This window comes from Simochromis diagramma, unplaced genomic scaffold (assembly GCF_900408965.1).
Source record: "Simochromis diagramma unplaced genomic scaffold, fSimDia1.1 OVJJ01000646.1, whole genome shotgun sequence".
Classification (NCBI taxonomy): domain Eukaryota; kingdom Metazoa; phylum Chordata; class Actinopteri; order Cichliformes; family Cichlidae; genus Simochromis; species Simochromis diagramma.
Genome location: NW_024387279.1, coordinates 129,805 through 153,839, shown reverse-complemented (window position 1 = coordinate 153,839; position 24,035 = coordinate 129,805). Strand labels below are relative to the sequence as shown.

General features: G+C 42.6%; 1 protein-coding gene and 1 long non-coding RNA gene across 5 annotated transcripts in view; both read left to right on the top strand.

Moving 5' to 3' along the window:
- setd5 (SET domain containing 5) overlaps window positions 1-17,158 on the top strand; it is a 31,745-nt gene extending 14,587 nt beyond the window's left edge. Inside the window, exons 3-25 of one of the 4 annotated variants that reach the window (XM_040003073.1) lie at window positions 1,446-1,548; window positions 1,972-2,198; window positions 2,421-2,482; window positions 2,568-2,755; window positions 3,394-3,432; window positions 3,547-3,837; window positions 5,143-5,291; window positions 5,395-5,512; window positions 5,628-5,737; window positions 5,832-6,084; window positions 6,332-6,412; window positions 6,499-6,660; window positions 6,745-7,119; window positions 7,558-7,818; window positions 7,969-8,086; window positions 8,274-8,503; window positions 9,567-9,623; window positions 9,735-10,214; window positions 10,590-10,682; window positions 12,793-13,076; window positions 13,204-13,325; window positions 13,856-13,944; window positions 14,640-17,158. In XM_040003073.1, coding sequence (XP_039859007.1) covers window positions 1,446-1,548; window positions 1,972-2,198; window positions 2,421-2,482; window positions 2,568-2,755; window positions 3,394-3,432; window positions 3,547-3,837; window positions 5,143-5,291; window positions 5,395-5,512; window positions 5,628-5,737; window positions 5,832-6,084; window positions 6,332-6,412; window positions 6,499-6,660; window positions 6,745-7,119; window positions 7,558-7,818; window positions 7,969-8,086; window positions 8,274-8,503; window positions 9,567-9,623; window positions 9,735-10,214; window positions 10,590-10,682; window positions 12,793-13,076; window positions 13,204-13,325; window positions 13,856-13,944; window positions 14,640-15,206 — 4,459 coding nt within the window. In that variant the 3' untranslated portion in view covers window positions 15,207-17,158. Of the gene's footprint in view, window positions 1-1,445; window positions 1,549-1,941; window positions 2,199-2,420; window positions 2,483-2,567; window positions 2,756-3,393; window positions 3,433-3,546; window positions 3,838-5,142; window positions 5,292-5,394; window positions 5,513-5,627; window positions 5,738-5,831; window positions 6,085-6,331; window positions 6,413-6,498; window positions 6,661-6,744; window positions 7,120-7,557; window positions 7,819-7,968; window positions 8,087-8,273; window positions 8,504-9,566; window positions 9,624-9,734; window positions 10,215-10,589; window positions 10,683-12,792; window positions 13,077-13,203; window positions 13,326-13,855; window positions 13,945-14,639 lie in introns of all 4 variants that reach the window. The other 3 variants (XM_040003071.1, XM_040003075.1, XM_040003074.1) reach the window with 3 other exon arrangements.
- Window positions 17,159-21,661: 4,503 nt separating this feature from the next.
- On the top strand, window positions 21,662-22,144 carry LOC120715849. The gene is made up of 2 exons (XR_005691752.1): window positions 21,662-21,764; window positions 21,863-22,144. It is a non-coding gene; the product is annotated as an uncharacterized LOC120715849 (long non-coding RNA).
- Window positions 22,145-24,035: the final 1,891 nt, after the last annotated feature.

The following is a 24,035-nucleotide window of genomic DNA, read 5'->3' as shown; positions in this document are numbered from 1 at the left end:
GCAAGAAATGTTCTGTAAGAGCTGGGTTTTGTTGTTAAGATCATCAGCTCTACTGATTAAAATGTCTCCCAACCTCCTTATACTCACATGCGGATGTAACATGGCTTAAATAGAACAAGAGTGCCAGGAAAACAAACTTCCTGTTTAACCTGATTATCTACGTGTATTGCTACTGTACTGCACAACAAGGAGTCAGATAAGTTTTCAACCATCCAGAGATGTCTGGAAAATGTGTGTTTATGTGGAACTATATAATGCTCTAGCTGCTCATTATTTGTTAAACATAAGCGTTAATGTGGTTGAACAGGGAATTTAAGATTGCAAAGATCTGACCAAGGGCAAAAGAGTAAAGTAGCTTGAGTGCTCAGGCCAAAAGAAATGCTGAAAGCAATGGCAGTAGTCATCATGAAGCAGAACATTTTCTTTCTGTTTGAAGGGCATTTCCTGTGTTTGGAAAATGTGATTATTTGTTTCTAACAAAGTATGAATATGATGCTAACACTGCTGCACCCCCAGTGCCCTCTAAGATGAATTCAAGAAGCGCTTACACAATGCATAATCAAATGTGTTATTTTGAAATAATTTCTAAGGGGACTGCCTTGTACTGTGAACATAAAACTGTAAAAATAGAGTACATGATGTTACATGAAGTCTGTATTTTGATAGACACTGAAAAAAATACCAGATGTGACATTTTGACACGACTGTAAAACTGACTTCTAAAATGAATTTTCAAGGTTGTTTTAAGTTGACTTGAGACAACCACTGTCTGTTACACAGACAAAAAGAACAGCCAATATCCAAGAGTTGAATTATTCTCCCTGTGTCACAGGTTCTTATCTTCCACCTCTTATTAAGCAGCTAGATGTATGTTGTTCTTCTCCATGCCCGAACTATTGAATAGCATCTGAAAAAATGTATACAGACAGAACGAGTGAGCACAGTTGCCACTTCTTTGAAGGTAAATCTGCCTACGTGACTGAGGTTATTTGGAATGCAGTTGGACCCTTTCCCATCCAACCCTGTTCATGGCCCCCTTTAGTTTCCTGCAAAGCTCAGGCAGGGGAGTTTAAAAAAAAAAAAGACAGACATACTACACACACAGTGGTTATTTATTATTATTATTATTTTTTTTTAACCTTGATGTTAGCTTCAGTATTGGAGTACGAGGCAGGAGTAGGAAAGGTTGTTCCCGGTCTGGTTAGACCTTAACTAAAGGGCGAGGGAGTTGCATAACATAATGGCGGCCCACATTCCATTTCCTAAATTGCTGCTCTTCCAGGCAGGGCAGCGAGTGAAGGATCTTGGTGCCATCTAGTGACTGATCTTTATTAAAACAGATGCTTGTGTAACATTGGTAAAAAAGGCAAAGTGGGGAAATGTCTACAGCATTATCTATGTGTCACTTACAATGTTTTAAATATATATATTGTTATTTTTTCCAGCCCTGAGTCAGTTGAAGCAAGCCCTGCAGTGAATGAGAAAAACTACAACAACCACAGCTGTGGGAGCGCACAGAGTCATGGGTATCGGGGGCTACCATATGCTGTGAGTTCATACAGCTCTTCCCTAATCATCAGCTCTAATCATAGCATGTCTTATTGAAGTATTACTTTTCATAATGGGATTACTTGTGTACAATTGTGAATGTTTTAGTGGCTTAAAATGACCCAGTTTAATCTATCTGATCTTTCCTTTTTCCTAATCTTTTCAAGTGTCTTCTGTTATTTCACAATAAGAGTAAAACTAAGAACTGGTGATGTTTCTAGTTTAGCTGTATAAATATGAGTCCTGCTATTAGTCTTTTGTAACCACACACTACTTCTGGTATTAACAACTGAACTGTTTCACATACTTGGTTTTTTTTTTTTTTTTTGCCCTCATTTTCATTCGTCTCCATTTTCCGTTTCCCTTTTTTGCCTGAACACCCGTTGTTTGAAGATGCAACAGTCTTCCGTTGTGTGTTGTCAGGATCACAACTATGGCGCGCCCCCTCCCCCAACCCCACCCGCCTCCCCGCTCTCTCAAACCATCATTCCCCGTATGGATCTCAACGGCGTGGTACGCAGCTCTCACTATCACGATACTGCTGAGGACAACTCGGCCGACAGCGACAGCTCCTCAGAGGAGGATGGGGCCTCCTGGTGTCACTGCAACCTGACGCCGGACGGCCTGCTCATCAAATGCGACAACTGCAGGTGAGACGTGTAAAAGCCCTTCTTGTCTGAATGCTGGAACATAGGTTCCAACTGCTGTAACTGGTACAAGTGTGTAGCACTTAACCTGTTTATTGGAAATAAGAGAAAATTATTTTTTATTAAAATTCAGGCTGACAATAATACAACATGTGGTAAAAGCCTTTATGACATCACCCCCTTTAATTTTTTTGTGTGATTTGTTTTGTTGCCTTTGTATCACAGGGGACTGGACAGAAGGAAAGGAGTAAAAGGCCAACACAGGAAAAAAACAGAAAATGTCTCAGGTATCACAGTTCACTTCATAAACTACAGTTTTCATCTCAGAGAAGGCGGTTTATCAACACCTGCTTATTTGCTCTTTTTTTGTAGCTGGAGAGAGTAGCGCAACAGAGAGTGGTGATGAAGAGGTGTCACCCTCCACCATCTCCTATACTGCCACCCAGCACACACCAACCAGCATCAAACTCACTGTCAACAGAGTCAAAAGGAGCAAATCCAAAAAGAGGAAGAAGAGCACAGAGAAGGCCCGTGGAACACAGAAGGCCAAGAAGATTAAAGTGAGTAAAGCAGAGTATGAGAAAATACAGTTTCCCACACACAGGTGACTGTTATTATTTCTACATGGCTTCATCTTGTCATTGCACGCCCTGCATCTTACAATATTAAGTGCCTTCAGGTGACTGTGATTTGGTGCTATATAAATAAGATTTAATTGAATCAGTTAAAGTATATTAAAATTTCTTCATTCTTCTTTTACAATTTTAGTTAATTTGATGCTAACTAGCTAGCGCACAGCTCTTCCCACAGGCCTCATTACATTACTTTTGTGGTTCCCGATGCCAGTCGGCTGCTCTCCGGGAGATCCTCCAGTCCTATAAACTTCAACTGATTGTTGATTGTTCTTAAAATTGGCAGTATATTAACTGAATGCAATGCTAGCAGGTGGGGCAGATTCAGCTATTCTTAATGTATTTTAATGTTTCATCTAAGAAAATCATCTTTTATGCACACAATACATGCGTGGACACACAAGCCCTCTCTGCCTCATAAGATTACATTGTGTAAGATCCACAATGGAGTTTGTTTTGTTTTTTTCCTCTTGTGCTGCTTTTCTTGTACTGATATATTGACCCCAGCTCAGTTTTTATGATAAAATCTCAATCTCTTTAAATTGGTTTATTTTTCTTTCTTTTAGGCTTTCAGAGAGGGTTCTAGGAAGTCTATGAGGATGAAGGTAACATTAGACAGTTCTAGACAACAGAGCCCATTAAGAAAAAAAAAAAAAATTCCTCTCTGTGCATCTCACATAGACTCTTAGACAGTTCTCTTGATCATGACTTTTGCACAGAACTCTACCACAGAGGCTAGTGTGTTGGATGAGAACACAGAAGAGGGATGGGAGAGCAGGATCCGCCAGTGGACAGACCAGTATGAGGAGGCTCTTGCCAACCAGTACAGCGCAGATGTGCAGACACTGCTCCAGCTTCACCGATCAACCAGTACCACCATCTCAAAGGGCGAAAGTGGTGCCACGACACCTGCTTCAACCACACAGATACATGCCTCAATGGATTCTATGGACACCATCAACCGCACTGAGCTGACTTGTAACAATACGGTTTTGGGCTCACAGATGCAGGTCAGTCCTACAAATAAAACTTTGTATGGATAGATTTAAAAAAAAAAATGTTGAACATCCCAGTCTGTATGATAAGTGACTTAGTTGTGCCATTATGTCTGCATTACTGGTTTTAATGGAATCTGCTGGCTAGGGATGAGAATGAATAAGAATTGAGCAATTCTGATTCCATTATCGATATCACTTATCGATTCGATTCCTTGCTCCAATTTGAGAATCATCATCTCTGAGCAGTATATCAAAGATATGACATCCATGCTGTGTGGTCAAATGTTTGTGCATGTTGGATGTTTTTCCCATCTTTGTTGTGATCAGTGTTGGGGCTGTTACTCAAAAAGTTAAGTTAAAAAGTTATTACACAGAATACTTTCTTAAAAGTAATGCAGTACGTTTCTTAATTACACCCAGGAGAAAGACATTCGATATACTACTCATGTTAGTTTCATCTTACTCTGTAAAATGACCTCAAAGACACTGTCTCATAATTACAATTAACAATATAAACCTGAGGCTACAGCCCCACACACCAACACAAATCTTCTCTTAGTAGTTAGGTATGGACACAAAGCAAAGATGAAAACCACAACAAAGAGACTTTAAAGCATTTGCCACGGTCATTCTAGTGTAGCAGTCTCCACTTAACCAATGTGCTCTCATCCTTTTTATGTCATAAAAGTAATATCCACATCCACGCTGTAGACTGCACCACTATTTTCCTCCTGTGACACACAAACTGAAATCAGCTGATCGTAGCAAGAGTGCAAGAACCCATAACCAAACTAACGATTCCAAGGAATTGGACAACTGGGAACTGGTTCTCTACAAAAACCAGTTCTCGATTCCCGTCCCTACTGCTGGCTGCTTGCTAAGATCCAATCACAATTCTGTTTTCAAAGAACCCAGTGATATTAATTTTATCCTCTGTTATCTTTTCTGATTGACAGTTAAAAATGATCCTTTGTTATACTGACCCTCTGTGCAGTCTTTCACTTCATCCGCTATCTAATAGCCCATTTTAGTTCCTCCCCCCTTCCAGGAAACTTTATTCTGATTGGCTGTTTCTTGCAAGGAAAAGGATTGAACAGGAGCCACTCTCTGAGATTAAGGCCAACCCCTCTCTGTTTCAGGCAATTTTTCTGCTCCTTCGCTCTTCAGGATTTCAGACACTGAGTGCAGTCTGTGTCCAAGAGTCCAAGATTTTGGTTTATAGTTTTTACTTTATACCCTATGTACTTATGAAAGAAGATAAGGAAAAAGTATAATATTTTTAATGTTTGCCTGTCTCTTTAAAAAATAACTTTATAGCTCCAGCTTGGCCGAGTAACACGGGTGCAGAAACACAGGAAGATACTCCGAGCAGCAAAGAACCTGGAGCCGGACACACTCATTATTGAATACCGGGGAAAGGTCATGCTCAAACAACAATTTGAAGTCAATGGGCACTTCTTCAAAAAGTAATTGTTAATGAGCTACTAAACTACAAAATATGTAATCGGAATTTTGTCTAAATACATTGTTTCACCTGTGAACAGCTTTTCACTCTATTTTTCTTTCTAGACCATACCCGTTTGTGCTGTTCTACTCAAAATTTAATGATGTAGAGATGTGCGTTGATGCCAGGACTTTCGGAAATGACGCCCGCTTCATCAGGAGGTCTTGTACACCCAATGCCGAGGTCAGCTGTTAAGCATTTTGAAAAATAAATCTAAATGCTTGCTAGTTAGCAATGTTTGACGTTTTCAGTCAATTCTTGCAGCTAAAACAACCCATAAGCTTGCTTTCTACCACAGGTCCGGCATATGATCGCTGAGGGCATGATCCATCTGTGCATCTATGCTGTCAGGCAAATCACAAAAGACGCTGAGGTCACCATTGGATTTGACTACGAGTTCAATAGCTGGTCAGTTGCTGTCCTCTCTGCCGTTCTCCTTTCTTTTAATCAGCAGTTTCTGTTTTCTTATTGGTTTTTTTTGTTTGTTTTAACAAAATAACAGTAATTACAAAGTGGACTGTGCCTGCCATAAAAGCAACCAAAACTGCCCAGTGCAGAAGCACAACCTGAGCCCTAGGGATAACTTGGTGAGTCCCCCTTCCCTGCCGCCTCCTTCCCCTTTGATTGGTGCCGAGACACGAAGGAGAAAAGCACGAAGGAAAGAGCTGGAGGGCAGTCAAGCTGCTGATGGAAACCAGATGCTGGAGCAGCAGCAACAGGACACCAGCGATCTACAGGGGACCAGTGACACAGAGGTGTGTGTGTGCGCACAGGTGCGCGTGGTTAATTTCATTTTCCAAATAATTGTGTTCAGCGTTGAGGTTAGGCAGCAATAAGAGTTCTACATTAGCTTTAGATTAAAACTCGCCACATCTATAAACACTGCTTTAATACATTTTTGTAAAGTGCAGGCTTGCGGTTTTTTAGAAGTCGTCAAATGATTCAATTTGTTACTTGTCAGGTAAGGTCATTACCTCATGTGATGCTTGTCTGTGCAATTAGGAGAGACTGACAGATGAAGTTAAGGTGGAAGAGGGAGACGAAGGAGAAGTTGATGAAAATGGGGTCATCTCCAATAAAAAAGTAAGTCACATTGCATTTCATGATTTAAGTTGTCCGCTCTCGGTAATTCACATAACACTGACTTACATGTCTGCCTGTCCACATAGTCTCTTAACATCCTCGAAAGGAGGAGGAGAAGAATAGGAGGAGCTGAAGTCAAGGAGGAGGGTTTAGAAACTGAGGATGGGGCAGGAAACCCCACAGGGAACTCCTCCATCCCCCAACACACTGGAGTTGGGATCAGCACGCGACGCACCACCTATGTTGTGGTCAGTCACGAAGAAAAATTTTAGATTTCTAATTTCATTTGTGTTCTATATTGAGCCAGTTTAACCATTGCATTTATGTTGCAGGAAGCACCATCTATTGAAGAAAAACCCTCCCTCCCCATCCTGCCTGCCCCTGTTGCTCCCCCTAAACCCATAAAACCCACCAAGCCTCGTCCTAAGAGTCGAATATCTCGCTACCGGTCAAGCTCATCCCAGCGTGCCCGACGGCAACGCCAAGCCCTCGCCCAACAAGCTGCAGCAGCTGCAGCAGCAGCAAGGGCAACAACACCAACATCAGCAGATCAGGGTGCTGCTGTGGACGAGGAGGGAAGTCAGGGTGCATATGGTGCTGAACACAGCCACGGGGAGAACAGCCTGGGTGGTCCTCTTGTAGATGGAGATGGCCAAGGCCTTAACTGCATGAACAGAGGCAATCTGCGGTACCCCAAGACCAAGAAGGTAAGACTTTCTACATATACTAAAAGTAATACAGTGGAACCCCGACTTGTGAAATTAATTCGTTCCTGAGGGTCTTTCGTAAGTGGAAAATTTTCGTAAGTCGAAGCACCCATCGCGCCTTTTGAGTAAACGATAGGCTAATTGCTAACTGCAACAACAATACGTCGTTCAAGTGGAACAGTGAAGCTCAAGTACGAAAGCCAAGGGGGTTGTCACATGATTCGGAAGGCATTGTAGGCATTCTGGGCTCAGCCAATCAGAGCCAGCGGATTTCGTTACGCGGGCATTTTGCTGTAACACGGGCAGAAATATTGCTGTTAAGTGCCTTCGTAACTTGAATTTTTCGTTAAATGGGGTATTCGTACGTCGGGGTTCCACTGTACAAAGTCCTTTACCTTCTATGAACTATGCAAATGTAACTTTCCATTTTCTTCTCAGTACCTGGTGACAGAATGGCTAAATGACAAAATTCCTGGAGGAGAGAGAATCCACCAGGAGGTGCCTGTTGAGCGCCCACTGCGGATAACCACTGACCCCACAGTTCTAGCCACCACGCTGAACATGCTTCCAGGTCTCTCTCAGTCATCACTCATCTGCACCACACCCAGACACTACATCCGCTTCGGTTCCCCGTTCAACCCTGAGAGACGCCGGCCTCGTCCGCTCCAAATGGATGGCACTTACGGCTGCTACAAAAAGGTAAACTTGGAAAAAGGTGTTTTTGGGATGGATGAGTGTGTATCCCACACACAAATTTGATGTTTCACATTTGGTGGCAAAACAAGTGTGTGTTCTTGTCTGTTTTCTCTTTTTTCTCATAAACCCTTTGTTGTGGTCGTCTTTATGCAGAGATGGATCAAACAGGTGGAAGATGAGAGCTGCTCGGCCAGTGTGGAGGATGGCACAGAGTCCACCTCCTCCCAGCAAAGTACCAGTAGCAGATCCACACCGAACCCCCTATCCAGTGGTAATTGCTTCCACACCTCCATCTGGCTAAGAAAGCACAAAAGCTAGCAGATCAGTGAAGCATGATTCAGAACTCGGCACTAAATGAAAAGTTTGATTGTAACTGCAAATATGTTTGACTGTTGTAACTGTGGTCCTAGGCTACTTAACGTTCTTGTGTTGTTTTTGTCATGTTTTTTAAATCACAGAACTCACTGCACCTTTTAAAAAGCGTCGCTCCAAGTATATTACAGAAATGACACCAGCACCCTCGGACCACCTGCTTCGCCCGCTATCACCCATCACCCCTCCACTTCCAGAGGACTCCCTCCATCCACTGCTCCAGACTCCCTGTGGCTCCCTGCTGCCCAACGGTCTGGCCTATTCACCTATGCCCTCACTGCCTGCCAGCCGCTGCAACACACCGTTGCAGTTTGAAGTAAGGGCATAAATATCCACACAGTTTTCTGACGCCTGAGCTTATATACTATCAAAGTCCAGTGAAATCCAACAGGCCACAAAGGAGAGTTTAGTGATGTACAAATTTCCTTTTCTGTCACTCCGAGGGAGCTGCACTCTGCTCACCTGACTCATCTGTATCAGGACCTGTTGCAACAACCTCACATTACCTCACTTATGCTGGGCAGACACTGTGCGATTTTTTTTTTTTTCAGTCGCGCGATTCAGCTCCTGCTCAAACTGCACGATTGACTCGCAGGGGTTAGAAGTTCATAGGTCACGATGCAGGTCTCACATTATACGGCCCGATGCTCTGATGCAACCTGAGTGCTCACACTGTGCGTCCATAAAATGAAGGTTATAACAGAAATTCTGTCGCTCGCTCTCCCTCTGTCTTTCACTCACACAGACACGCACACCACCATCAACTTTGCTAAATTGCTAATGAAAAACATTGACCAGGCAGCTGTGATTGAGCAGCAGTGTAAATCCAACTATTTTCACGGTTGTTGTGGTCGTGATAATTTTGTGAGGCCACATCGAAAAGGCTCGGGTGAGCTTTCCAAAGTTCTACAAGTTGTGCCTCCATCGCTTGTGTCCAGATCACACGCTGCACTGCCGTGCTGCGCCGTCTTTTTCGCTGACATTTGTGTTTGCGCGTGCGCAGTGTGAGAAACTGCGGTGACACCCTCGCGACCAAGCGATTGATGATCGGGAGCTGGTCGTGAGGTGTTAATCGCGTCTCGTTACCCCACGTATACTATACGATGCATGACGCACGATGAAGGCCAAAATCGGGCCGATCGCCAAAACGGTCGCACGACTCAAAAATCGGCTCAAAATGGGCCAAAAATCGCACAGTGTCTGCCCAGCATTAGTTGTTCAATCTTGTTGCACAGCAGCAAACTCTAGAAGGGCTGTGTGTAAGAGTTTGATGGCCACCACCCCTAAACATCTCAATCTCTTGGTTTTGAACAGATTGCAAGACTTCAGAAAAAGACACATGCTTGGTTTGACACTAATAGACTTTGTTTTGTCTCTAGAACATATCATCCCCTGAGGCGTCTCCTGTCCATCGTCCCGAGTCCATATCCCCTGAGGTACATTTCTTCTCACATATCATGGCACTGATAAAGGAAATGGCTTTACTGTTGACGTAACGATGAAGTTTATTTATTTGTTCTTCCCGTTTCCTCTGTCCTGTCCTTCAGCCATGTCTTCAGACAGACTTTGATGCCTCTCGGCTGCAGTTCCCAGACCTGTCACTCCCCTCCAACATGGAGAGCCCTGTTGCCATGACCTCGGATGATTTTTCCCAATCTGGAGCAGGCCAAGATTCCCAGGGCCCATCTTCTGTAGGGACCAGTTCCCTAAACCCACTCTCATGCCCTTCTTCAGACATAAACCCCCAAAACAGGGAGCAGGCCTTCAGGACAGAGTTCAACCTCATATATACCTGCTCTCCCCTCAACGCAAACCTGGGCAACCCGACAGCCACCGACCGACGCCTCTCCCAGTCAGAAGGGGGATTCTCACCTGCAGATTCCTTCCACGGTTCGATAAGCGGCCAGGGCCTGTTTGGAGAAGTGGGCCCCGGGTCCATGTCACCGTTTGGAGAGCCCCATTTTGGAGGAGGCTACCCTGACAATGGCACACCGCCTCACACCAGCAATCCACCACAAAAAAAGAAGGCAAGTTCCCCATATCTTAATGATACACGGAAAAGATGTTTGAGGTAACTTTGCAGGTAAATCTTAGGGGTTTCTTCTCAGACACAAATGACTTGTGTGAAACACAAAGTGAAAAGCCAGAACTCATGATGTGCTTTTCCCCTTGCTCTGTTTGCCCATTAACTTTGTCTTAAATCTGTTTGGTCCCCTGTGTCCGGTATTCAAAACCAAACATCACAGGGATTTAGAAGCTGACCTCTTATGTGTATCTGAAATGATTTCCAGTCTGTAGATTTTACCCTTCCTCCTCTTTCCTTTACTTTCCTCCTCTTGCTCCTCCTCGTTGCTCCTTGACACTCTTTGCCAAGTCTCTCTTCCACTTTTCTTCCAAGGCAGAGGGCCAACCAGCATACCATTAGTCTGCTGACAGGGAAGCCAGATTACCAGGCAATAGCTGTAAGAAGTGAATACAAGCCAGTACAAAATATGGTGAATATTCTCCCTACAACTACATCTTTAGAAGTGTGCATGTAAATATTGTTTCTTTGCATCTGCATACAACACCCACGCCATGCTCCAGCAGCTCTGCCCTCTCCCCTTCTCCAAACCTACATTGAATTATGATTCTGTAGTTTCCAGAAAGAGTTATTTTGCCATTTCAGTCAAGCTCATTGAAGTGTGTAAGGTTCATCCATTGCCTTCAACACAAGAGACAAATTGCACAAATTGTTATGATGGTGTCGGGTGTGCTCATGCTCCATCTCATCTATGGCTCTTTCCAAACTGGGACTTGTGGTTTATCCACATCCACTGTAAGAGGGGCTAAATTTGTCAAAGTGGTTCACAGCAACCCTCCCCCCCAAAAATGAAAACAGACAGTATCACGTGGCACCAGAAGAGGGGCGTAGCATAGATCAAGGGTCTGACACATGCATAGATTAACATTCATTAATCTGATTGATAATTGTTCTGAAGCTGCTTGGAAAAACTTAGTTCAGTAAAGCAGCAATTGCTCCTCAGACTGCCAGTAACATGTACTTCCTTACTGCCTTAACGAAAAATCTGTGCCTTAGTTGTGTTGTAATCTCAAACCCCTCTGAAATCCTACGCTGTAATTTGATGTGCACCTCCCTGGAAATATAACTGTTGTGGTGACACAACCCTCAGCTATTGTGATCGACCTGTTTAATACCATCGATTCCTCCTGTGCATTTCCGAGTACTTTTCAGCTGCAGTGTTTGAATTCATCTGTTAGAAAATAACAGTCACGACCAGAGAGAAAGTCCCAGCATTTTATTGGTTTCTACCAGCTGGCACTGCAACAAAACACTAGAAAACGAGAACAAGGTAATTAATCCATATGGATAAAGGGTGTTAGCAACTTATGTAGGTTAAGTCATATGCTATAGAACAGGAGTAGGCAACTCCAGGCCTCGAGTGCCGGTGTCCTGCAGGTTTTAGATATCACCCTGGGTCAACACACCTGAATCGAATGATTATGTCAATACTAGGCCTCTGGAGAACTCCCAGACATGTTAAGGAGGTCATTTAGCCATTTAAATCAGCTGTGGACACAGCAGCAAGGACAAATCTAAAACCTACTCTAGAAAGACTGACCACAGCCTAAATCTGGCTGCAGTCAGCCACATTGACTTGTTTACTCTTCAACCTAAGTTTCGTTTAAGGTTGTTATATCTCTGCGTTGTTGTCAAAATCAACAGAAGCATTAAAAAAAAAAAATCTTATAATTAACTGTGCTTGGCATTTAAACATCTTTCATGCTCTTTTAATAGGTGACCATTTGTAGACCTTATGGGAGGGGGGGGGGTAAACTGATAGCTTTTGGTGCTCTGTGGTAACTTGATCCTGACATCTGGTCCCTCTGACAGTACAGCCTTGTAGCTTACCTCACATGTGATGTTAAACTGGTTGAAAGATTCAGGCAAGAGCCATCCATGTCAGAGAGAGAGAGATATATATATATACACACACACACACACACATACATATACATATTATGTGTGTGTATATATATATATATATATATATGTGCGTGTGTGGTCATGCCACTCCCCTGCCTCTTTCATAACCCTCTGTCTGTTCTTTTATGTGTCATGATGACATTAAGCTGGGATGAGCACTCTCATTCTCATTGTAAACAGTGCAGGTGTGTGTATGTGTCGTGCGTGTGTGTGCTCGAACCTTCTGTGGATATGTTTTCGTAGTTATTGTTTCAGCGTGATTGCATCATGGTGTGGTGCATTTAAAGTTGCTTGCTCCTCTGTCAAAGCTTACGTACTAACACTGCATTGACAACGCAACAGTATGTTGTGTTTGAGTCTCTCGTGACTACAAGTCTGTTCATGGAAGAACAACAGATGTCGTTGCTCCCTGCTGGTGAAGGTGTTTCTCTAAAAATTCTTTAATAGTAATTACAGTTTTCAGGTGAGTCCTCTCTAGTGTGGTGCATGCGGTCTGCCTGTCACTCAGTGCAGTTTTGGTGAATGGTGTGATTGAGCGAGCAGCCTGGCATAAGTGAGTCCATCAGTTCCTCAGCAGCAGGGTTTGAACAGACTCCCTCTTCCCTCTGCTGCTATAGGTGTCTTTACTGGAATACCGCAAGAGGAAGCAGGGCAGTGGTCGTGACTCGGAGCCAGCCAGCAGCAGCTCCTCTCTGGGTGGCACTTCCACACAGCCTGGCTCCCACTACAACAAGGAGTCCCATCATCCTCATAACCATCAGCAGATGCCGCTTCCAGCATCTCCACAAAGCACCTTCTCATCCTCAGCACACTCCACCTCAGTCCCACACGTAGAGGAAGTCAGTCCTCCGGAGCACCAGGGCTTGTCAGTGCAGTCCAGACGCCAGGACAACAACCAGTGGTGAGAAGTCCTTTTAAAGATGACTCACTAAATTGGCCTTTCAGTACATGTTCGGCTATGTTAATTGCAATCATTCAGAGCCTAGCAGATAAATGAATGCAGATCTAACAGTTGTCTGTTTTCCAAGGATGGTCCCCACTACTGTTGAGCGTCTGAGGGAAGGCCAGGGGGTTCTAGAGCGAGTGCTGAGAAGCTTCAAGGTGGACCGGAGTTACAAGAGGAGTGAAGGCTCCATAGAGAAGGAATCTGGTATGAATGCATTCGACACGTCACAACAACAAGAATATATTGTTAGACTTTATAGACAGCCTAGTATAAAGCAGTATTTTAGGGATGGCTATTTTAAGGAAAATTAGTATTCACTGTTCGCTGGGTACCATTTGACTGTTTTCTTTTTTTTCTTTCTTTTTTTTTCTTTTTTTTAAAGGACACCCAAAGAATATAGTAATCGTCATCTTAGGCGTCTTTATTTCTTTGTACAGTAGGAGATGATCCCATAGCACCTCTAACAGCTAAAACCTGGTGGTAGCATGTTCTTTTATTTTTTTTTATTTTATAGTACTTGGTAAATGACTTTTGGCTTTGGCAGTCCCTTACATCCTGCTGTGTGCCATTCTAAAGCAAAGACAAATCTATAGTTTAATACAACAAATGGTCACAAGCAATTTGATTCATTTATATTTTGATAACTGTTGAAATATCTGTGTATGCTCTTTAATTTTCCTTAAAACGTTGCTCTTTTCTTAGTGGTGAAATTGGTTGTCCTGTTTTGTTTTCAGATGTAGATCGATATGAGATGCAGGCAGTGTCCATGGCTTCTTCCACGAAGAGTCCACACAGATACAGCCCCTCTGTTTACTCTCACCAGGTAGCTGGTCCACATCACTTTGAACTTGCTGTCTGTGTTTTGCGTTAGTTACTTGTAAATTAAGTTCAGTATTCAACAATGACTTCTTGGGTGATTGGCAGAATTTTTTCCAATTCAAATTCTGTTCTCCAACCGTTATGAAGGAGATGATCAAAAGCAATTAGTCTGCTGAATTCATTTGTCCTATTAAATTCAGCGCTTCCATTTTCTTTAGAGGTGCAGTCATCCCTCTATATAAGTATGTTTTTCAACAAGATACGATAATAGAGATAAGATGGCCTTTATTAGTCCCACACGTAGGGAATTTGTTGTGTCACTGCAGAAAGTGGGCAGTGTGAAGTTACAGCAGCAAAGTTTAAGAAAATCAGTGGAACAGGATAAGAGATCGTTGTAGAAGTAATAGTCAGCAAGGTTTCGATATTTGACCCTGTGTAGCATCACTTCAGGCGTGTCGGCCTTGAAAGATGAATATGGTACCTGAGACGAGACATACTTGAGGAAAAAAATTGCTCAAACTTACTTGCTTCATTTTAAGAGTGGCTCCCCTCTTAAAATAAAAAGGGGAGTTGTGTTTTTGTTTTTCCCTCCCCCCCCTCTTCTCTGAAAAACAAAATAAACATCTAGAGCTGGAAATGAGCTGAACAGAAATGTATCAGTGTCACACAGTGTGTGCCTATGTATGTATTTGTGTGCAGGCCACAGAAAGCCACAGACAGACTGACAGCCCGATGTTCCTCCAGCAGACCTCCAGCTCTCCATTCCGGTGTTCCTACAGCCCGTCATCAGGCCAGAACGTCTACCAGCGCCTCTCCTCTTCCCACCAAGGACACGCCCAGGACCACCCCCCAGCCTCATACTCAAGTCCCACCCCCACTTCCTCAACAGACTCCAGGCCAGCGACAGGCTCGCTTCACCAGCAGAGTGGTAGCAGTAGCGCGGACGGAGGCCACAGCTACAGCAGCAGCCACTTAAAAGCCAGCCTTTTGAACAGCAGCGGCCTGGTGGGGGCTCCTACCCCAGGATCCCGGGTCCATGGGCAGACTAAAACAGACTCTGGTGCGCAGGCATCCAAAGGGAGTCAGCATCAGGCACCTCGCAGCCTGAAGTCAGGCAGCCCAGGTCAGGCAGTGCTGCAGGCTAGCCCCAGACTGCTGTCGGCCTCTGGACCGACACACTACCCCCAGCGAGGGACGAACCTCAGTCAGTTCCAGCACTCTTCCCTGCAGGGATCCGGAGTAAGGACACAGTCAGGAAGCTTTTAGGACCGTGTGTGTGTGTGTGTGTGTGTGTGTGTGTGTGTGTGTGTGTGTGTGTGTGTGTGAGTGTGCATCTTCTCAACCCCTGAGGCTGCAGTACAACAGGGATCAGGAGTTTGGGGAGGGCAAATGTACAGACCTAAGAAGAACAAGGACTTGTTTGAGAATTTGTCCCATATTATTTTCTCTTTTCTTTTCTTTCTTTTCAGAAGAATAAAAAATAATTAGCACATCCTGCACAAAGATGAATCATTGACTTTGGACATTATTAGCGAATCAGAGGGAAAAGTGATTTGGCTGACACGTTCAGAGAAAAAGAAAAACAAAGAAATCATATGTAAGTTGAAATTGTTGTTCCTCGAGAGGCTCAATAATGTCAGAAATGAAAACCTTCCACACAAATGTCTGTACAAAGTTCTACCACACCTGTGGTCACTGTGGTATCCAGGTTGGAGAAATGCTGAAATGCATATGTAACTAAAAGCAAGAGTTACAGTTTAAATATCTTGTTTGTTTTGGTCGAGGTTACTTGATTCGGCGAGTGGCCGAGTCTGTGCTGCAGTAATTGTTTAATTTGGTAAGGGGGGAAGACGACCTGTTAATCATCCGTTATATAGATGCATTAGAGAGACGGGGAGTTTGAGCTCTCCCTAAAAACTAGGATCATTCCATATAATTACCAGCTTCCGTTTTCTCAAACATGAAACCAGCCCATTTCCCCCCAGCGACCCAGCCTGCCTTGGTGTTATCTTCTGTTCTCTCACCTCACTGGACTGTTTTGGTTTCACTTTAGAACTGCTCTGATATTATACTTGAGAAATACAGCTCTTTTGATTCATGGTGCTGCATGTTTTGTTTTTTTGTTTGTATTTGTTACGATAAGTTTATAATCCAGTTATGTTCCACCCCACAAGGCTGCATTCATCGTTTTTGTTCTCCAAATCTATACACTCGTGCAGGAAAAAGAAGTTTATTAGTGGGGCTATATTTCTAAGCCAAGCTGTTGGGTTTTCATATTGCAGAGTTTGTTTGTCTTTTTTCCTCTTGTCTGACCAATCGTTGCATTCCGTGTGACGCTGAGGGGAATCAGGGGCGAGGATCTCCGAGGGAGCATTTGGATTGTTTCTAAAACCTAGGTGAAAAAAAAGCTGCTATCCTCTCCTGTTGGAGCTGCTTCCCTTTCCACAGAATGCTGTATTTTGTTTGAATTTTTTCCTTTTTAATTACCAACACATACTGACTTGTGAAGAAAGCGACGGTCCCCCGTCGGCCGCAGCAGGACCTAAGACTAATGTCAAGGCGACAAGGGTGGCCGCCTGCTCCCTCACGTTTTTCATTTAGGACCGGATGTGGGGGGGAAATGGCCGTGTTTGCGTGGACGACTTCAAGGACCGAGGGGACCAGTTGTGCAACTGGACACCACCACACACCACTACAACTCACCACCCTCTCCCCTCACTAACACACAGGAGGGTACTCATTTTACATGAATGTTTGACAGATATGGAAAAAAATAAAAGTTGTGACCCAAAATTAACCAGCACCTTAAACTGAAAGAGATACGACCTAAAAAACACAATAGGACATTATGTATGATTATGTGTACTTGTATAGAAAGAAATGTGATATAGACTTGTATGGAGAAAATATCGTACACTGAATTTACCGCATGATCTTTGTTTGTAGGGTCTGAGTGACCACCTTTTGTCAGATGGATGGAAGCAAATCATTGGGTCTGTTCTGGGGTTCCTCCAAAATCCAGGCGCTGCGTTTTTTGTTGTTTTTGTAAAGATCCTTCTGTTGGTTTGCTTTTATTTTTACACAGATCATAGTAGTAACTATTTCAATTGTTCTCCTCCAGAAGATTTAAAAAGCAAGAGATGTAATGCATTTTGATAATAAAACAATCATGATGGTAACGTATTTTGAGAACTACCATTATGATGGCATCTGAGGGAGACTTCTTGTGTGATTTGCACCTGTCGAGCTGTCTGAATGGGATTTACATCGTTGGGGCTTGTACGATAGTTAAAAATGGTCAATTTGTTACAGTATTATTGAAAACATTGCAGTCTTGTTTCAGCTAGCAAAATGTCTTCATCTCCATTAACAGGGTTGCTTCTCTTTCAGTTAATAGTTATCAAATGTCAGTGCAACATAATCACTTTGCTTAACCTGCTAGGATTTCTCTGGCTAGAAGAGTTAAATTTACATATGAAAGTTTCCGAATTTATACGAAAAGGCGCTATTAGACAAATATAAATACAGAAGGGTTGATACAGCCTTTCAAAGAAAAACTCTGGTTCTGTTACTTGCGCTTTATTTTTAAAGGTGGTGATGCATTGAACCAGTTGAAGGTTAGAGCATACTCATGGAAATGAGTGTCAGTGGCTGATGGTGGTTTGGTTCATGCAATTTATACAGGAGGAATGCACTGGCCTGTGGAGTTGGATGAGATCATTTTCTGTATATGCTCAACTATTAAGAACTATTATGCAGCTTAAAGGTTTAAATGTACTTTTACTAAGTTTTCTTAACTGCATCAGTGTTTCTCAGTGCCGTCTCTCTCCACTAGAGGGCAGCATTGAGCTGCAGACTAATGTAAACACAAACGACCCAAGTGAAAGTCAGCTTCTCCATTGTCACTCTGATTGATCTGATAGATACTCTAGCTGTGTTTGATCATATGTTCAGTCTCAAAAGTTACAATATGCACTTATACATAGCAACGTCACGGTGACAAAAAGCGATAGTTTCTATGGATGTGTTAATTAGAACCATCACTGGATGTCACAATTTCCTCTCTTGATTTTCAACAGCTTGCCCATGGAGCTGTTAAATACAGTTGTTTAGGGTCTTTGCCTTACAATATAAAGCGTTTGAGGCACCTCTTGTTCTGATTCATCACTACATTAATAAAAATGAAATGAATTAAATATTATGACAAAACAAACCCTGAACTTTTCTGACCTTTGGAGCTGTTGATGACGCTTTCCAAACAAGTTTTGAAATTTAACAATGAGGTTATATTTTTACAAAAGCATATTTCTCAATTACAGCATCTGCTAAGTTGATTTGGTTTCAGTGTTTTACACAGATATATAAATAGTTTAGTACGCTGTATTCAGTTTTATCTGTGCTCATAGTCACTATGCAAATCTTTCTATAATAGGTGAATAACACATTAAGAACATCATGCTCGAAGTTGTAGAACTAAATGAGTTACAGCAAATAACCCATCAGTGACCTGGAGAGTTGCACTGACGGTCTCTACAGAACAACTTTTCTTTTCTGTTCAGTATAGAAAAATGTGTATTCCTTTACTGCAATCAGTTTCACCCAGCAACAGCAAACATCCTCCTGTAACCACTTGCAAACCAGTTGTGGAATACGGATTTTTCCCTCATGACCAATAGTTATCACGTGGCCACCAGCCTTATGAAATTATGAAATTTCCCCTTATGGGACTAATAAAGATATATCAAATCAAATATCAAACCAACTGATCAATAGTCTCCTGAAAATTGATGGATGGATGTTATTGTTGCCAAAAACAGGTTTACTGCACCTTTTGTCCCACTCACATTATGCTGACACTGCCAGTGGACTTCAAGGATCAGAGGCAGCAGGGAGAATGTAATGTGGTATGTAAATGCAAGAGATAAAGGGTTTCTTTTCTTGGATCTTACTGTGCATGGCAGCTGCACTGGTGTCGCTTTAAGTGAGAACTTTATGAACCTCATAAATCAGTTAGGGGGCATTCCTTGGAGATTTTGAGGTAAATCTCTGGAGAAGATCCTGGACTGCTCTGTGAAAGGCATGTCTGTAGCAGAACTGGCAGACTGTAATGGAAAGTCTGCACTTTTATTCTAATGACAAATATAAGCGTTATATCAATGTTTGTTTGTGTGATGCTGCTATAGTTTTCTGGGTTGTGCCACTTTCAAAGCAGGAAGATCAGTTAAACAGAGAAAGGTCGCTGACTGATGTTTTCAGTTTTGTCAAGCCAGCAAATGCAAAAAAAGAACTTTGTTAATTACCAAGACCACACTGAGGGGAAAACATACTGCAAAGGCAGTGAGTTGTCACACATGGTCATTTCGCACCACATTATGTATTGAAACACTGAAGTACGTAACTAAGTATCAAAGTAGTTAGGACTGTCCAGCACTCTACCTGACCCTCCCTGAGGCAAACCTGAAGGACCACAGCTGCTCTCTGAGGTGACTGCTCCAGCCTGAGCAGATGGAAGGCTGAGAGAAGGCACAGCAAGGAACTATGTTACTATTCAGCCAGTAGTCTGGACACACTGCACCACAACCAAGAAAGCAGCGACCACCCACGACTTACTGTGTAGCCTGCTGCCCCTGGTCATTTTTTAGCTGTACAGTCAGGGTTAGAAATAACAGGAAACATGGCTAACCAACACAGGGGTAGAAAGTTGTGCCAGGACATGATGATAAGCTGAGAAATACACCAGTTAAGTTCGACGCATTTGTTTATGTAGTGTCATAGAAATTTAATTAAATAAAAAAATATAAGAGAAAGCAACTGTCTGAGTACGGTCAGGTTTATCGTGTCTCTCTAAGCTTGATATTACAGCTTTTGGTAGGGGGAAGATTCATAAAAAATGTATAGAGTTTATCTGCGGTGTTAGAATTATATTGGCAATTGTCATTTGTACAAATACTGTCACATGCGTATTCTATTCAATTCAATTCAACTTTGTTTGTACAGCGCCAAATCACAACAACAAGGCGCTTTATATTGTAAGGTAGACCACCAGAGCCTGTGATGCTGGCTTATACCATCCACATTACACCAGGGCCATTGCTTCCTGGGAGTCCATCTTCACCACAACAGGGCGTGTGCTGCTCGTTGATGCCATCCACATTACACCAGGGTGTGTGTTGCTGACCAATACCATCCATATTTCACCAGGGCCAGTGTTGTTAGATGAGGCCATCCACATTACAACAGGGCCTGTGTTCATGGCTGAGGCCAACAACATCTCGCCAGGGCCTTTGTTGCTGGCTGATCCCATCCACAATACACAAAGGCCTGTGCTACTTGCTGATGCCATCCACATTAGGGCCTATGGTGCTGGCCGATATCATGCACATTTCACCAGGGCCAGTGGTGTTAACTAAAGCCATCTACATTACACCAGGGTGTGTGGTGCTGACCAATCCCATCCATGTTTCACCAGGGACAGTGTTGTTAGATGAGGCCATCCACATTTCACCAAGGCCTGTGTTCATGGCTGAGGCCAACTACATTTGAACAGGGCCTGTGTTGCTGGCTGTTGCCATCCACAATACACAAGGGCCTCTGCTAATTGCTGATGCCATCCACATTTCACCATGGCCTGTGGTGCTGACCGATATCATGCACATTTCACCAGGGCCAGTGGTGTTGGTTAAGGCCATTCACATTACACCAGGGTGTGTGGTGCTGACCAATACCATCCATATTTCACCAGGGACAGTGTTGTTAGATGATGCCATCACATTACACCAGGGCCTGTGGTGCTGGCTGAGGCCATCCACATTTCATCAGGCCCAGTGCTCTCTGTGAAGCCATCTTCACAACACCAGGGCCTGTGCTTCTGGATGAGACCATCTTGTCCAGACCAGGGTCTGTGGTCATTTGAATGGGGAACTCGCACGAAACAAAGTATAGGTTTTCATTATGTGAATAACTTGAAAATCTTAGCTCAAACAGCTGCAAAACCTGTTTGCCCTGCACGGGGATATTGAATTCTATAACATAAAGCCATAAATATGTATTTCTGAGTCTTCTATCAAAAGTTACAGCCTTCTTTATGAAGACCGATAAAAAGGCTTTATTTCACCACGTTAGTGCGTTTCTCGCTATTACATGCATTTGAATGGAGTTCTCGCCCGACACAAAGTATAGGTTTTCATTATGTGAATAACTTGTAAATCTTAGCTCAAACAGCTGCAAAACCTGTTTGCCCAGCACGGGGATATTGAATTGTATAAGATAAAGCCATAAATATGTGTGTCTGAGCCTTCTATCAAAAATTACAGCTATTTATATGAAGTTGTACAAAAACGCTTTATTTCGCCAAGACAGTGCGTTTCTAATTATTACATGCATTTGAATGGGGAACTCGCCCGAAACAAAGTATAGGTTTTCATTATGTGAATAACTTTAACATCTTAGCTCAAACAGCTGCAAAACCTGTTTGCCCAGCACGGGGATATTGAATTTACAGCTGTCTTTAAGAAGACCATGAAAAACGCTTTATTTGTAGATAAAGCCATAAATATGTAGGATCAGTTTGTAACTTCCTCCCTCTTCCTTGGAATGCATAAAGGAGTAGGAGCACCACTTCTGTGGCAGCACTGACATGACTGAACTGCAATGTTTGTTTTGTGCTGGAGCAGTAATAAATAGCATGATCACAGCTCTTTCTGTGTTGCAGACTTTATTAAAAAAATTCCAAGACCCAGACAGCGTTTTCTATCTCCCAGCTGGAGTTTTTTGTTTGTCTGTGACTGGAGAGTCAGATTTTTGTTGAGCTTCACACTTGCAGAGGTAAGTCAGTTTGCAGAGATCCCTCCCACCCTGGCTTTTATGTGCTAGATTTCTTATCTGAAACAGTAATATTTCAGTGACTGCTGCTTATACCACAGGTTAATACACTCTACTGATCCCTGATAGGAGAATCATCAATTTTGCCAGCAAAGAAGCCTGGTGGATGTTTGTTTACAGTCTGATGATGGGACATCATGCTCTGCATCTTTAAAGTTTGTCTCTTGATTATTATTCATACCCAGTAATGTGAAGTATGCTCATATTTACTATAACTGAACCAACCTGGTGCTCTTCATTTATGGAGGCTGTTGAGTCTGAATGTTGGATGTTGTGTATCTCGTGTTCTCTGGGCTTTGTTGTCCTCAGTCTTTTTGCAGGATCAGAAAACAAAACCAGGAGGTGCGTAAATGTTTCTTCTCCATGATGTTTCTTCAAATGTTTCTTCTGGATGATGATATGACCGTGACACGGGATGCCACCTTTGGTCTTGTGATGAAGCAAAGCTCAGGAAGAAGTGTGATTAAATGGTACCCACATGTTGAGAAGGATGTACAGGGGCACCTGCAGCCAAATCCAAGCCTCAGGTTAGTTGTAGTTGCAGAATGCTACAGGACTGAGACATCTAAGGCATCAAATGTTTGATTAAACGGATGAAAAAGAGAAATTTTTTCCCTATAATTATCACTTCTTAAAATCTGTAGCAACTTCAAGTCTGTCAGCATGCTGAGCATGCTCAGAATGTGACAATATATTTTTGTTCAATATTTAATTTCTTTCAGTTGCAATTGTTAAATGAAAAAATATATATTCTTATAATTTAGCAAACTAATTTATCAAAAAAAAGTGCATTCTAAAATCCTCTTCAATAAATTGTATGCAAAGAGTCATTCAGGTCACTACAGAACCCAGAGTCTTCATCATTAAATCTCTGGTTGCTTCATTTTTCTATCCTATATCAGATATTTTAAAGGTTAGCTTAGGTAAACTTGCATTCTCATGGTGAGGCAAAGTGCTTTATGTGTGTGTGTGCGTGTCATGAACGGCTATAAAAGGCCTATAATTAAAGAACAAAGCGGGGTTTGAGTTCGAGTTGCGGCAGACTGTCACTACTTGTAAATGGAACGCAGCCTTCCTGCGGCGGACAGCTAATAACAGGAATCGGACGCGGTCCAGCCAAGTCCACAGCAACCACCATAGCAACCGCCTAGCATGACCTTAAAAACATATTCTGTCTTCATAACTATCAAAAACGTGAAATGATTTGCAAAGTGTGAAAGTGTTACAGCTGCAGAGAGCTATGGCGGTATCTATGGAAGCTGTTTACATAGCTAATAATATACGATGTAACCATGGAGACAGTCAGTCACTTGAGCTAGCGGTGCATGTTTACTACATTAAATAAGGTGATTGTGTGCACAGCATCCACACTCTGCAGGGGGTAAAGACAGGCCCTGGTGTGGTGAAGATGGCCTCACAGGAATCACTGTCCCTGGTGTAATGTGGATGGCCTCAGCAAACAACACTGGCCCTGGTGAAATGTCCGTGGTATTGGCCAGCACCACAGGCCCTTATTGTTTTATATTGATATATATTTGCCTTCTGTTGACCATCACCTCAGGTTCACCATTACAGTTTCAGATTACAGATGCACACTGTCTAAATATGAACACATTCAAAAACTCATGTCTCAGAAATAAGCACAGCTGTTCATGTTTGTCATTAGAGTTTTATTTGTAAGAAAATTATAAGCTTCATATTGTGCATTAAATAAAAGAACATTTCACAACTCTGAGTCAACAGAAACAGGAAACAGAAATGTCTCTAATGTGTACAGTGTAGTGTAAGCATTAAAAGATCATAAAGGAAAAACTAACATTTATGTGAAACTAATTGTAATAAAAAATGAGCAGGTGCTTTATAGATTTAAAAGAAAGAATCTGAAAACAACACTTTTTTGGTCTAAGTGATCAAAGTAGAAAACAGAACTGATGTTCAAGAACAAACCGTAGCTGCACTAATATTACACATCTCGATCGTTGTACTGAACAGACATGTTGCTTTTAAAACCACATGCAGTGTGTGACCATGACTGTTCACTGAGACCATGAATGCCACTTCGCTGAAGCATTCTTCTTCTTCTTCTTGCCATTAAATTGGAAGCAGAAGCAGCACGAGCTGATTTGATCTACTGAAAGGAAAAAGCAGAACATCTGAGTTGAAACCAGTCAGCTGAAATCATTAAGACAGGAACAAATTCAATGCAGTGTCTCA